The 13738-nt window shown below is 38.3% G+C and overlaps 1 protein-coding gene across 1 annotated transcript in view; it reads left to right on the top strand.

Annotated features, from left to right (window-relative positions):
* Positions 1-4048: 4048 nt before the first annotated feature.
* mov10b.2 (Mov10 RNA helicase b, tandem duplicate 2) overlaps positions 4049-13738 on the top strand; it is a 46649-nt gene continuing 36959 nt past the window's right edge. Inside the window, exons 1-3 of the mRNA XM_060932153.1 lie at positions 4049-4343; positions 8935-9037; positions 13222-13418. Coding sequence (XP_060788136.1) covers positions 4213-4343; positions 8935-9037; positions 13222-13418 — 431 coding nt within the window. The 5' untranslated portion in view covers positions 4049-4212. The remainder of the gene's footprint in view (positions 4344-8934; positions 9038-13221; positions 13419-13738) is intronic.

Raw genomic sequence — 13738 nt, 5'->3', positions numbered from 1 at the left:
TATAGCACCAAAATCTCATCTCATCTCATTATCTCTAGCCGCTTTATCCTGTTCTACAGGGTCGCAGGCAAGCTGGAGCCTATCCCAGCTGACTACGGGCGAAAGGCGGGGTACACCCTGGACAAGTCGCCAGGTCATCACAGGGCTGACACATAGACACAGACAACCATTCACACTCACACCTACGGTCAATCTAGAGTCACCAGTTAACCTAACCTGCATGTCTTTGGACTGTGGGGGAAACCGGAGCACCCGGAGGAAACCCACGCGGACACGGGGAGAACATGCAAACTCCACACAGAAAGGCCCTTGCCGGCCCCGGGGCTCGAACCCAGGACCTTCTTGCTGTGAGGCGACAGCGCTAACCACTACACCACCGTGCCGCCTAGCACCAAAATATCAAAGATAAAAGTGTGTTTTTAATCTGTATTCAATAATACAAATAGTTTTTCCAAGTATGGCAGCAGCTTGGCCAAAACTATGTTACATTCAAATGAGATTAAATAAGGTTTGGACATTGTTCTGATTATTGTATCATCATTCTCTTTTTATGAAAATGATTAGACTTCATCTTCCACCATTTGCAGCATCCATCAGTAGAAAAGTTTTTGTGACTGTTATCGTCACATCATTCTTTCCCATGAATGATGTTTTTAATGAAGAAGCTCTGCTGATGTGATCAGTCTGCTGGCTTTCACTTTGATGAAAATAGAACAAATTGTAGAGAGTGAAACAATAGGGAGTAGCCTTTGGTAGCCTATTGGAGCATCTTGGCTGGTTCTGGTTGTATCAGGAATTAACGTTAAAATAAAACTGGATTTGTGCAGCTGTACCAAAATGAAACTGGAACTGGTGAAGACAATCAAACAAATGGGCTCCATTAAAGAGGAAAATGTGTCCAAAGGAGGCGCACAAGAGCCAACTCCAGATAGCATATGACTGATGGCTCACATACCACTGTGAAATGACAGTGATGAACCCAGCCGAGCCTGGCTCTCAGTCCAGAGCCAGAACTTAACCATGACTCAGACATGATATGGATCATAAATTATAGTTGGATCGCAAGCATTATATATAATTAGTTGCGCTTGGACCATCTTTGTCCCGGATTCCAAATATTGTAAAACCCTGAAATATGGCTGCTCACAGTTGGGCAAATGTTGGCCAACAATACGTTTCTTATGGTTTATACATTTCTGATAAGTAATCCTTAAGTGCCTAAAGTCAACCATACTTGGCCCTCATTGTCTGCTATCTGGGATCATTTGATTAGAATAATTATATTTTTGATATTTAGGATATTTATCATAATAATCAGTAAATAAATGCAAATTGCTAATATGAGGTTGTTTTGATCCTCTAAATGGCTTACTGTTTGTGCTGTGTTCCTGTAAGAACAGGTGTACAGCTCCATCTGTTGGCTGAGCTTGCTTACTGCTGAGGGACATCCACTCTTACTAAATGTCATCCATCCATCCATCCATCCATTATCCGTAACCACTTATCCTGGGCAGGGTCGCAGGCAAGCTGGAGCCTATTCCAACTGACTATGGGCGAGAGGCAGGGTACACCCTGGACAAGTCACCAGGTCATCGCAGGGCTGACACATAGAGACAAACAACCATTCACACTCACATTCACACCTACGGTCAATTTAGAGCCACCAATTAACCTAACCTGCATGTCTTTGGACTGTGGGAGAAACCGGAGCACCCGGAGAAAACCCATGCAGACATGGGGAGAACATGCAAACTCCACACAGAAAGGCCCCTGTCAGCCACTGGGCTCGAACCCAGAACCTTCTTCCTGTGAGGTGACAGTGCTAACCACTACACCACCATGCCACCACTTACCAAATGCCATATCATCATCATCATCATCATTAGTGCACTTACATTTTGCTTGCACTTGTCTGTAACACTGTGTGGTTCCATAGCAACCAATTTTGCTGCTAATGCCATCACCTTGACATAAGATAGATTCAGGTAAAGTAGAAGGTGAATTTAAGTAATGTGGGACAAATCGAGAGTGGAGTTATAAAATTATATCTGGCAATTCTGTGATTTTAAGATGCTGAGAAATTGAGTTGTGACTGGACAGCGATTTTACATTTTATAGACTTTTCTTCAACATTTTATTGTATTAAAAAAGAAAGAAAGTTCTCACTTATTAATTCCTTCACCTTCAATAAGCACTTTATCCTGGTCAGCATCATCATGGATCCAGAAGCTATCCTGGGAACATAGGGTGTGAAGGTAGACTACACCTTGAAATGAGATGCAAATCCATCAATCCATTATATGCACACACACACACACCTCTAGGGGCAATTTTGAATCGCAAATTCAGCTACCATTTTATAACAGAAATTTATAGTGCACACTGTTGCAGTTTTGGATTAATATGTAGAATAACTGACAAAAAAATACTAAAACTGTACCAGAATTGTTGCTACAACAATACCTGATTTGAAACTCATCTCATCTCATTATCTCTAGCCGCTTTATCCTGTTCTACAGGGTCGCAGGCAAGCTGGAGTCTATCCCAGCTGACTACGGGCGAAAGGCGGGGTACACCCTGGACAAGTCGCCAGGTCATCACAGGGCTGACACATAGACACAGACAACCATTCACACTCACATTCACACCTACGGTCAATTTAGAGTCACCAGTTAACCTAACATGCATGTCTTTGGACTGTGGGGGAAACCAGAGCACCCAGAGGAAACCCATGTGGACACGGGGAGAACATGCAAACTCCTCACAGAAAGGCCCTCACCGGCCACAGGGCTCGAACCCGGACCTTCTTGCTGTGAGGCGTCAGCGCTAACCACTACACCATCGTGCCACCCTATTATTATTATTATTGGTGTTGTTAATGATGTTGTTGTTTTAGCAGTTGAAGTTAAAGGAATCATGAAAGTTGGGGGGTTTGCAGCACCTACAGCGCCCTTACTTCCCGTGTCCTGGGCCATTACTGTAAAATTATTGTCCTCTGTAGAAAAATTGCACACATTTCACATGTGATCAAACACTTTTCACATGGATTTCAACATGTTATGCCCTGAAATATGGGGAAGCCATAACCAAAAGGTTGCTGGTTCGATTCCCTGGACTAGCAGGACTGGCTTAAATGCCCTTGAGCAAGGCGCCTAACCCCCAACCGCTCCAGCAAGGTTGGGGGTTTTCTTGTGTCTGATTAGCCAAAGAAAAATTGATGATGCAGTTATCAGTTCGAGCACTGAACACGACCAACTGAACTAAACCGAATGCCCTGAAATGGTACACATGAACGACTCAAGTAAACAGGTCAGAGAAAGAATAACATCTGAAAGGTAAAACCACATGCCCTGTGCTTCTGTAAAATAAATAAATAAATAAATAACCTCTCGTGTGTCTTCAATTTGAAATAAACAGTTTCTATTACAGTGATGGGCGGCACGGTGGTGTAGTGGTTAGCGCTGTCGCCTCACAGCAACAAGGTCCGGGTTCGAGCCCCGTGGCCGGCGAGGGCCTTTCTGTGCAGAGTTTGCATGTTCTCCCCGTGTCTGCGTGGGTTTCCTCCGGGTGCTCCGGTTTCCCCCACAGTCCAAAGACATGCAGGTTAGGTTAACTGGTGACTCTAAATTGACCGTAGGTGTGAATGTGAGTGTGAATGGTTGTCTGTGTCTATGTGTCAGCCCTGTGATGACCTGGCGACTTGTCCAGGGTGTACCCCGCCTTTCGCCCGTAGTCAGCTGGGATAGGCTCCAGCTTGCCTGCGACCCTGTAGAACAGGATAAAGCGGCTAGAGATAATGAGATGAGATATTTCAGTGATTCTGTGCGTAAAATACAGAGGATTCTGATAGAAGTCTTCACCTGTAGTATTGCTGTGACCGCCAGATGGCGCACCTTCTCGCTTCTTTAATCTGACTGACGATTAAAGTTTGAAATTTTGTAATTAATCAGGTTTGGGGATATTTCTCAGCCAATACGTGTATATTTATTTACTTATAAACACATAAGGATGAATGGAAGAGCTCCTCCATGTGCTTCACAGAGAGAATGAGGCTGTGGTCGGAGCTGGGCTTCAGTTTCGTTTCTGGACCTGGTTTGTGAGGAATAAGGCGGTTTGATGCCGTGCACTGACATTTAACTGCGCTCTGCGCCACTTTACATCCGCATTACACTCTCAGCTCACTGCTGGGGCGGCTGGGTTCTGCTGATCAACATGCGCCCGACTCGCTCTGAGATCCGGACTGTCGGTCTGGACTTTATAGAGTTTTTACACGAGAGCCAGAGATTCAGTATCACTCAGAGAGATGAGCTTCAGAGCATCTACAACACCGAGTTCAGGAGCAGGTCAGACTTTCGCTTCTTCTCCTCTGTGAGGAGGACATTAGTGTGTGTGTGTGTGTGTGTATTTAATGCAATAAAGCTCACCAAGTAGACATACACTAATGAAGGCTTCAGAAACCTGCCTAAACTTACTGATCTCACACACACACACGCAAAAGTTGTGTCTTCAAGAAAGTGTAAAGAAAATGTTCCTTGTGATGAGCTACAGGACACTGAAGACTGAAAAAGTGTCACTCAGTCTTCAGAAAGGAAATGGGAAGGGCTGTTTCATTTTCCGAACAAGTTTCGTTTACTGTCCTGTTGTTTGTTTCTGTTTGTACTTTGCTCATAGTTGATTAGCTTCAAGTTATTAGGAATAGAAACAGATAATGCTGAAGTCAATTTCTCAACTTTACTGAGGAAAAGAATGAATTTGAGGTTACAAAAAAATAATAATTTAGAATACACTTGTTAATGTGAGATAAAACAACAACAACAACAGTACTACTACTACTACTACTACTACTACTAATAGATTTAACAAATACTGTATATACTTTTATATATTTGCCACGCTCAAAAAAAAGGGAAAAAAAGTTGTGTCTTCAAGAAAATGCAAAGAAAATGTTCCTTGTGATGAGCTACAGGACACTGAAGACTGAAAAAGTGTCACTCAGTCTTCAGAAAGGAAATGGGGGAGTTAATTTTCCGAACAAGTTTTGTTTACTGTCCTGTTGTTTGTTTCTGTTTGTACTTTGCTACATAGTTGATTAGCTTCATGTGCTAACTAAGCTATAAAACCTGTTACAAGTTAACAATAACAAAGCTACCATTTTGGTAAAAAATAATTAATTAGCATAACCAGATAACTTTATATTATTAGGAATAGAAACAGATAATGCTGAAGTCAATTTCTCAACTTTACTGAGGAAAAGAATGAATTTGAGGTTACAAAAAATAATAATTTAGAATATACTTGTTAATGTGAGATAAAACAACAACAACAGTACTACTACTACTATTATTACTACTACTACTAATAATAATAATAATAGATTTAACAAATACTGTATATACTTTTATATATTTGCCACGCTCAAAAAAAAAAGGGAAAAAAAGTTGTGTCTTCAAGAAACTGTAAAGAAAATGTTCCTTGTGATGAGCTACAGGACACTGAAGACTGAAAAAGTGTCACTCAGTCTTCAGAAAGGAAATGGGAAGGGCTGTTTCATTTTCCGAACAAGTTTCGTTTACTGTCCTGTTGTTTGTTTCTGTTTGTACTTTGCTCATGGTTGATTAGCTTCATGTGCTAACTAAGCTATAAAACCTGTTACAAGTTATTAGGAATAGAAACAGATAATGCTGAAGTCAATTTCTCAACTTTACTGAGGAAAAGAATGAATTTGAGGTTACAAAAAAATAATAATTTAGAATATACTTGTTAATGTGAGATAAAACAACAACAACAACAACAACAGTACTACTACTACTACTACTACTACTAATAATAATAATAATAATAGATTTAACAAATACTGTATATACTTTTATATATTTGCCACGCTCAAAAAAAAGGGGAAAAAAGTTGTGTCTTCAAGAAAGTGCAAAGAAAATGTTCCTTGTGATGAGCTACAGGACACTGAAGACTGAAAAAGTGTCACTCAGTCTTCAGAAAGGAAATGGGGGAGTTAATTTTCCGAACAAGTTTTGTTTACTGTCCTGTTGTTTGTTTCTGTTTGTACTTTGCTACATAGTTGATTAGCTTCATGTGCTAACTAAGCTATAAAACCTGTTACAAGTTAACAATAACAAAGCTACCATTTTGGTAAAAAATAATTAATTAGCATAACTAGATAACTTTATATTATTAGGAATAGAAACAGATAATGCTGAAGTCAATTTCTCAACTTTACTGAGGAAAAGAATGAATTTGAGGTTACAAAAAATAATAATTTAGAATATACTTGTTAATGTGAGATAAAACAACAACAACAGTACTACTACTACTATTATTACTACTACTAATAATAATAATAGATTTAACAAATACTGTATATACTTTTATATATTTGCCACGCTCAAAAAAAAAGGGAAAAAAAGTTGTGTCTTCAAGAAAGTGTAAAGAAAATGTTCCTTGTGATGAGCTACAGGACACTGAAGACTGAAAAAGTGTCACTCAGTCTTCAGAAAGGAAATGGGGGAGTTAATTTTCCGAACAAGTTTCGTTTACTGTCCTGTTGTTTGTTTCTGTTTGTACTTTGCTCATAGTTGATTAGCTTCATGTGCTAACTAAGCTATAAAACCTGTTACAAGTTAACAATAACAAAGCTACCATTTTGGTAAAAAATAATTAATTAGCATAACTAGATAACTTTATATTATTAGGAATAGAAACAGATAATGCTGAAGTCAATTTCTCAACTTTACTGAGGAAAAGAATGAATTTGAGGTTACAAAAAATAATAATTTAGAATATACTTGTTAATGTGAGATAAAACAACAACAACAGTACTACTACTACTATTATTACTACTACTACTAATAATAATAGATTTAACAAATACTGTATATACTTTTATATATTTGCCACGCTCAAAAAAAAAGGGAAAAAAAGTTGTGTCTTCAAGAAAGTGTAAAGAAAATGTTCCTTGTGATGAGCTACAGGACACTGAAGACTGAAAAAGTGTCACTCAGTCTTCAGAAAGGAAATGGGGGAGTTAATTTTCCGAACAAGTTTCGTTTACTGTCCTGTTGTTTGTTTCTGTTTGTACTTTGCTCATAGTTGATTAGCTTCATGTGCTAACTAAGCTATAAAACCTGTTACAAGTTAACAATAACAAAGCTACCATTTTGGTAAAAAATAATTAATTAGCATAACCAGATAACTTTATATTATTAGGAATAGAAACAGATAATGCTAAAGTCAATTTCTCAACTTTACTGAGGAAAAGAATGAATTTGAGGTTACAAAAAATAATAATTTAGAATATACTTGTTAATGTGAGATAAAACAACAACAACAACAACAACAACAGTACTACTACTACTACTACTACTACTACTACTAGATTTAACAAATACTGTATATACTTTTATATATTTGCCACGCTCAAAAAAAAGGGAAAAAAAGTTGTGTCTTCAAGAAAGTGCAAAGAAAATGTTCCTTGTGATGAGCTACAGGACACTGAAGACTGAAAAAGTGTCACTCAGTCTTCAGAAAGGAAATGGGGGAGTTAATTTTCCGAACAAGTTTCGTTTACTGTCCTGTTGTTTGTTTCTGTTTGTACTTTGCTACATAGTTGATTAGCTTCATGTGCTAACTAAGCTATAAAACCTGTTACAAGTTATTAGGAATAGAAACAGATAATGCTGAAGTCAATTTCTCAACTTTACTGAGGAAAAGAATGAATTTGAGGTTACAAAAAAATAATAATTTAGAATACACTTGTTAATGTGAGATAAAACAACAGTACTACTACTACTACTAATAATAATAATAATAATAGATTTAACAAATACTGTATATACTTTTATATATTTGCCACGCTCAAAAAAAAGGGGAAAAAAAAGTTGTGTCTTAAAGATGGTGGAAAGAAAACAATATTTACTGACAGCTGGATTGTGGTGAGCTACAGGACACTGAAAACTGTTTGAAAAGGTTTCACTAAATCTTTAAAAAGAAAAATAAGTGGAAAATTAATTTTCCAAACAGGTTTCATTTATTGTACTGTTGTTTGTTTCTGTTTGCACTTTGCTCTTCATCTTTGCTCCATGAACACACAGTTGATTAGCTTCCTGTGCTAACTAAGCTATCACCTGTTACAAGTTAACATAAAAAAACTACAATTTTTGTAAAAAAAAAAAAAAGAAGAATTAATACAGATTGACATAAGATAGTAATTAGATAACTAGGTCTTATTTGGAGTCGAAACAGATAGTGTTAATGTCAATTGAACAACTTTTATTGCTTTTATTGTCTGCCATTCTTGACAAGAAAATACAAAACTGAAGAAAAGGCTGTAAAAATTCTTTAGGGTATACTTGTTGATTTGAAATAATAATAATAATAATAATAATAATAATAATAATAATAATAATAATAATACATTATCTATCTATCTATCTATCTATCTATCTATCTATCTATCTATCTATCTATCTATCTATCTATCTATGTTTATACACATAGTATGTTTACTAGAACAGTCTTCAGGATCCTCTGGAAATTGACATGCAAATGTTTTATATGTAAATTAACAATATACAGCTTTAAGGATAAGATATAGCAGATAGACTGTGAAGTAATTTTCCAATTTTCTTCTGAATAAAGATGCAAGCAAGCGCACACTTGGAGAAGAGGAATAGTTTTATGGAAGCTTCATGCACATTCACGCATGTTGCTTGTTCAAGGTTCAGTCTTCCATTGGTCACATACCAAAACACTCTTTCTCAAAAGATCATACGTAGGTTTTCTGACCCAAGGTCAAAACACAGATAAAGTTGTCTCCTGGACCTTCACAAACACTTTCCTGTTCACAATATACAGTTTACCATATCACATTAGCACATGAATCTTGAGGAATGTTTGAACCTACTCTGTCCTTCTTGTCCGCAGACATGGTGAGAAAGATCCCAATTTCTCTTCAGTGCTTTATGCCCTCAGGATGAGCCACAGAGCACGCGTCACCCGGACCCGGCATGTTTACTTTAATGCTAATGTAAGGCTGACACCCAAGTGTGCAATTAATAATTTATCACTTTAATAATTTACCAGCTTAATTTCATGCAATGTGGTTAATTTCTGTTGTATTTGGTCTTCAACTTTGCTTTATGTACACACATTTAATTAGTCAAGTTGTTTATTTGTATAGCGCTTTTAAAAATAAACATTGTCGCAAAACAGCTTTACAGAATTTGAACGACTTAAAACATGAGCTAATTTTATCCCTAATCTATCCCCAATGAGCAAGCCTGTATATGTATATGTATATGGGATCTATACTTTAGTGATCTGGTATTATATTTATTAATAGTAAATATAAATAATTAAGCCTTTTTCTCTCTGCAGGATAGTTTAATACTATTAAATTATTTATTTCAACAACACAGGTGTAGTTAATAATTCATGTTTTCTTGGCTGACATTCCAACTGCATGTGTAGGCTATTAATTACACTAACATTATTATTTTGGATTATATTATGCCATACACTCAGTTTCATACATAAACTGGTAATAAACGCCCATAAAATAGCAATAAAAATGATCATTATCAGCAGTGAAAATGGGACCTCGAATGCATCAGAGAGAATCTAAAAATTGAAAAATTTCTAGTGGAGGCCCCTCCCAGTCCCCCTCCTGCACTCTCTCCTGCTGCACTGGGCCTGGGTATTGCACACATTGCTCCACCCTCTACTTCCTTCGTTCCACCCCTTACTTCATTTTTTAATGAAACCCCTGCATTGGTTAGGAGTTCATTGCCTGGGCATGGCAGTGTATGTATGTGTAGGAAGTGAAAGATGAATTAAGCAATCAGATTCTGATTTATAGTGGGAGGGACCAAAAACGTATTGCCCTAGGCCTTCTCAAAGGCCAACGTGAGCTTAACTGCGAGTCGGCACCATCAGCGCAGCAGTGAAGTAACCTTCCAGCCAGTGCAGTGTTCATCAGTAGTGTTAGCGAATGCTAATAAAGCAGTCAAGCTAGTGCTGTCGAGAATAAGTAGCACAGGCTAACGACCGAGAAACTAAGATTTCTGTCTCCAGACACTTCTTCCACGCACGCTCGCCACAGTATTTTTCACTCATACTGAAGTATTCATTTCCCTGTGTAATTTACTTAGTTACTTTTAAAATCAACATTGACAGCTACACACAATGGAACGACCTGGCAGCCTACCGCTAATCCCTTGCAAAATCCTTTGCCCTGTTGCTTTTTTGGTGTGTCTGAAGTCCCAGCTCTAATAGTAATGGTTTACCACTGCTTGTAAATGTGTGAAGAATATCTAATGAAGTTTTGGTAGCCTTTCGAGTGTTCAGTGCATCTTTCTCTTTCCTGGAGAACAAAGAAATGCTTCTGTGCATGCGCAACAGAAAACTCTCACTGAATATTCGCAACAGTGCCAACGTGTGATGTCATGTTGTCTTGAAAACCATGCAATATCATAAACCATATTGAACGCTCATTCTCCACTGGGCAGAGTGATGGAATACACATAGGATAAGCAATATGCTAACAATATTCCATGCTATCAAGCCGAATGAATGAAACCCACTAGAATAGAACATAATACATGTTTTTATTCCATCGAAAAAGTGTCCTGTATGTATAATAATTTCCAATATTCCACTCCAATGACATCACTTCCCAGTGTTTTCCCAATGACCAGATGCGCATTGTCAAAATGGTGAACCGGTTCAAACTTAAAATTCTTTTGATTAACTTGCATATTTTCTGGTGGCTGTATCTATATAATAAAAAGAACATCACACTAGTTTCCTAAGCCTCAAAAACCTGGTAAGGTTAATTGAACCTTGCTATTATTGCTGGGGGATAATATATATTCACTACATAACTATGTAACCGGGCGGCACGGTGGTGTAATGGTTAGCGCTGTCGCCTCACAGCAAGAAGGTCCGGGTTCGAGCCCCGTGGCCGGCGAGGGCCTTTCTGTGCAGAGTTTGCATGTTCTCCCCGTGTCCGCGTGGGTTTCCTCCGGGTGCTCCGGTTTCCCCCACAGTCCAAAGACATGCAGGTTAGGTTAACTGGTGACTCTAAATTGACCGTAGGTGTGAATGTGAGTGTGAATGGTTGTCTGTGTCTATGTGTCAGCCCTGTGATGACCTGGCGACTTGTCCAGGGTGTACCCCGCCTTTCGCCTGTAGTCAGCTGGGATAGGCTCCAGCTTGCCTGCGACCCTGTAGAACAGGATAAAGCGGCTAGAGATAATGAGATGAGATGAACTATGTAACCAAAACAGACATAGGAAAAGTCAAAAGTTCCACTGCCTGCCATCTCTGCCCTTAGAGAAAAATCACATGAACTTCAGCTACAATCACATGATTCATGTGTAAAATATACATCTGGTTTTTACTCACTTAGCATATTGTGTTTCATACATTTTTCACATGAAGTGCAGGTCTGTTTTATTTCACTTGATTCATTTATTTTCTTACATATGATCCCCCACATCCCCATGATTTGTTGACTTACACATGTGATTTTATAATATGTGGTTTTATTTACACTTAATTTTCTTATTATAATTTATTTATTTCCATGTGATTATCCAAAATCCATTTAGTTTCATATGATTTTTAAAAAAAAATTTTATTCACATGATTAATTCATTTTCACATGTTTATTTTTCACATGTAGGGCATGTGGTTTCATTTTTTCAGTTTTCACATGATTAATTTATTTCCATCCATCCATTATCCGTAACCACTTATCCTGTGCAGGGTCGCAGGCAAGCTGGAGCCTATCCCAGCTGACTATGGGTGAGAGACAGGGTACACCCTGGACAAGTCGCCAGGTCATCGCAGGGCTGACACATAGAGACACAGAACCATTCACACCTACGGTCAATTTAGAGTCACCAATTAGCCTAACCTGCATGTCTTTGGACTGTGGGGGAAACCGGAGCACCCGGAGGAAACCCACACAGACACGGGGAAAACATGCAAACTCCACACAGAAAGGCCCTCGCCAGCCGCTGGGCTCGAACCCAGAACCTTCTTGCTGTAAGGCAACAGTGCTAGCCACGACACAGCCCTGTTTGGCTTTATTGTTCCTTATTTTGTACAGAGATACAAAACTCCCTGAAAATCTAAGATGAAGCTGCAACTCAACATTGTTGGGTTTTTTTTTTCCTAAAAGGAAAAATAAGTGACACAGAGTCATTTTAAGAGTTTTGATTGCCCAATACAGTGCAGTGTGCTCTTGTACCTAGCAATATAACCAGATAACTAAATAGCTGATTTCAGGCGTGTGTGGGCTCAAAGGCTATACCAGAATCCATCTGAAACACACTGATGCCTATTAATCTAGTCATCAACCGAGGAGTTTAATGTCATGTAGAAATCACCAGCTGTGTAATAGGTTCTGTGTGTAGGTGGCAGAATACAGGACTCTCCTGTATGTGAATGAATATTGTATGGTATAGTATAATGCAAAAGAATGCAGTACAGTCAACTGAGGAAGTGATTGCAATATCTACTGAGGGGCTGAGTATTGTCATTTCTAATATCATATCAAATACTGAAACATGCATTTGCATAACTTGGGTTGCCAGTAAATTACTGTAAGATTTCCAGTAGACAACTGTAAAACATATTTCCGTTCTTTAGTGTAAATATCTTAATGTTGTATAAAATACCACACATGCAGAATACAGCTGAACTGAAGGGTCTTGGCCTCCCATGACAGCACTAGGGCTTGAACATACAACCTACTGATCTGTGACACAAAGCCTTAACTACTGTACCACCACAGCCACATGACAACTAGCTTGCACTGATTCAACTATTTTTAACACTGAATTACATTCACTAAAAGATTCTGTCGAGTCAGTGCAAGTTAGTTGTAGTAGTTAAGGGTTCAAGTCACCAATAAGAAGGTCATGTGTTCAAATCCCAGCACCACAACACTTCCTTGAGCAAGACCCTTTAGCTCAGATGTACTGGCTTCTTTTATACTATGTAAGATATTTCAGTTATGTACTGAAAACAGTCTTAGTTCAAAATCGAGAGTAAATTTTATATAGTGTAATTTCAAAGAATAATAATGAATTATGATTTAATTTGATGACAGAGCTGTTGTGTTACATCGTGTTTTAGCTAAGAAAGTTAAAAAAAAATGACAGCAGTGCCCCTTGAGTGTAATTTGTGGCATTGTTCCTGCAGGTACGAGTGTTAACGGACCAGTGGTGGAGACCTAGAGACAGGCAGCCAAGTGCCAGCGCTGCCATTCTGAGCATCTCAAGACCTCAACCATCTCATGATGCTCCGGAAGCATCCTCTTCACCTCCTGGACCTGAGGGTGGTGTTAGAGCCAGAAGGAAACTGGCTCAGGAGATCCTCAAGAAGCTCACTAATGACAGGTGAACACACACACGGGATTTGATAACAGTATGGAAAAGGGAATAACATTAACTTTTTTTTTTTACACTCATTAATCAAACTGGAAGGAAAATATGTTCTAATTTGTTTTATATTCGACATAAATTTGTCATTTGGTCTGAAACACTGTTGTGAAATCCAATATTTAGCCATGTTTTAAGAGGCTCTTTATGGTACTTGATTTGAATGGTGGAAAAGAGTACTTTTTGTAGACAGATAAAAATTAACTCGCAGAAACACAGTTGACTCCAAAGTAATACCACTCATTCTCATTCACGGCCAGGGAAGAAGACTCCAACGG

Source organism: Neoarius graeffei, chromosome 10, assembly GCF_027579695.1.
Source record: "Neoarius graeffei isolate fNeoGra1 chromosome 10, fNeoGra1.pri, whole genome shotgun sequence".
Lineage (NCBI taxonomy): Eukaryota > Metazoa > Chordata > Actinopteri > Siluriformes > Ariidae > Neoarius > Neoarius graeffei.
This window is presented reverse-complemented; position numbering and strand designations above follow the sequence as displayed.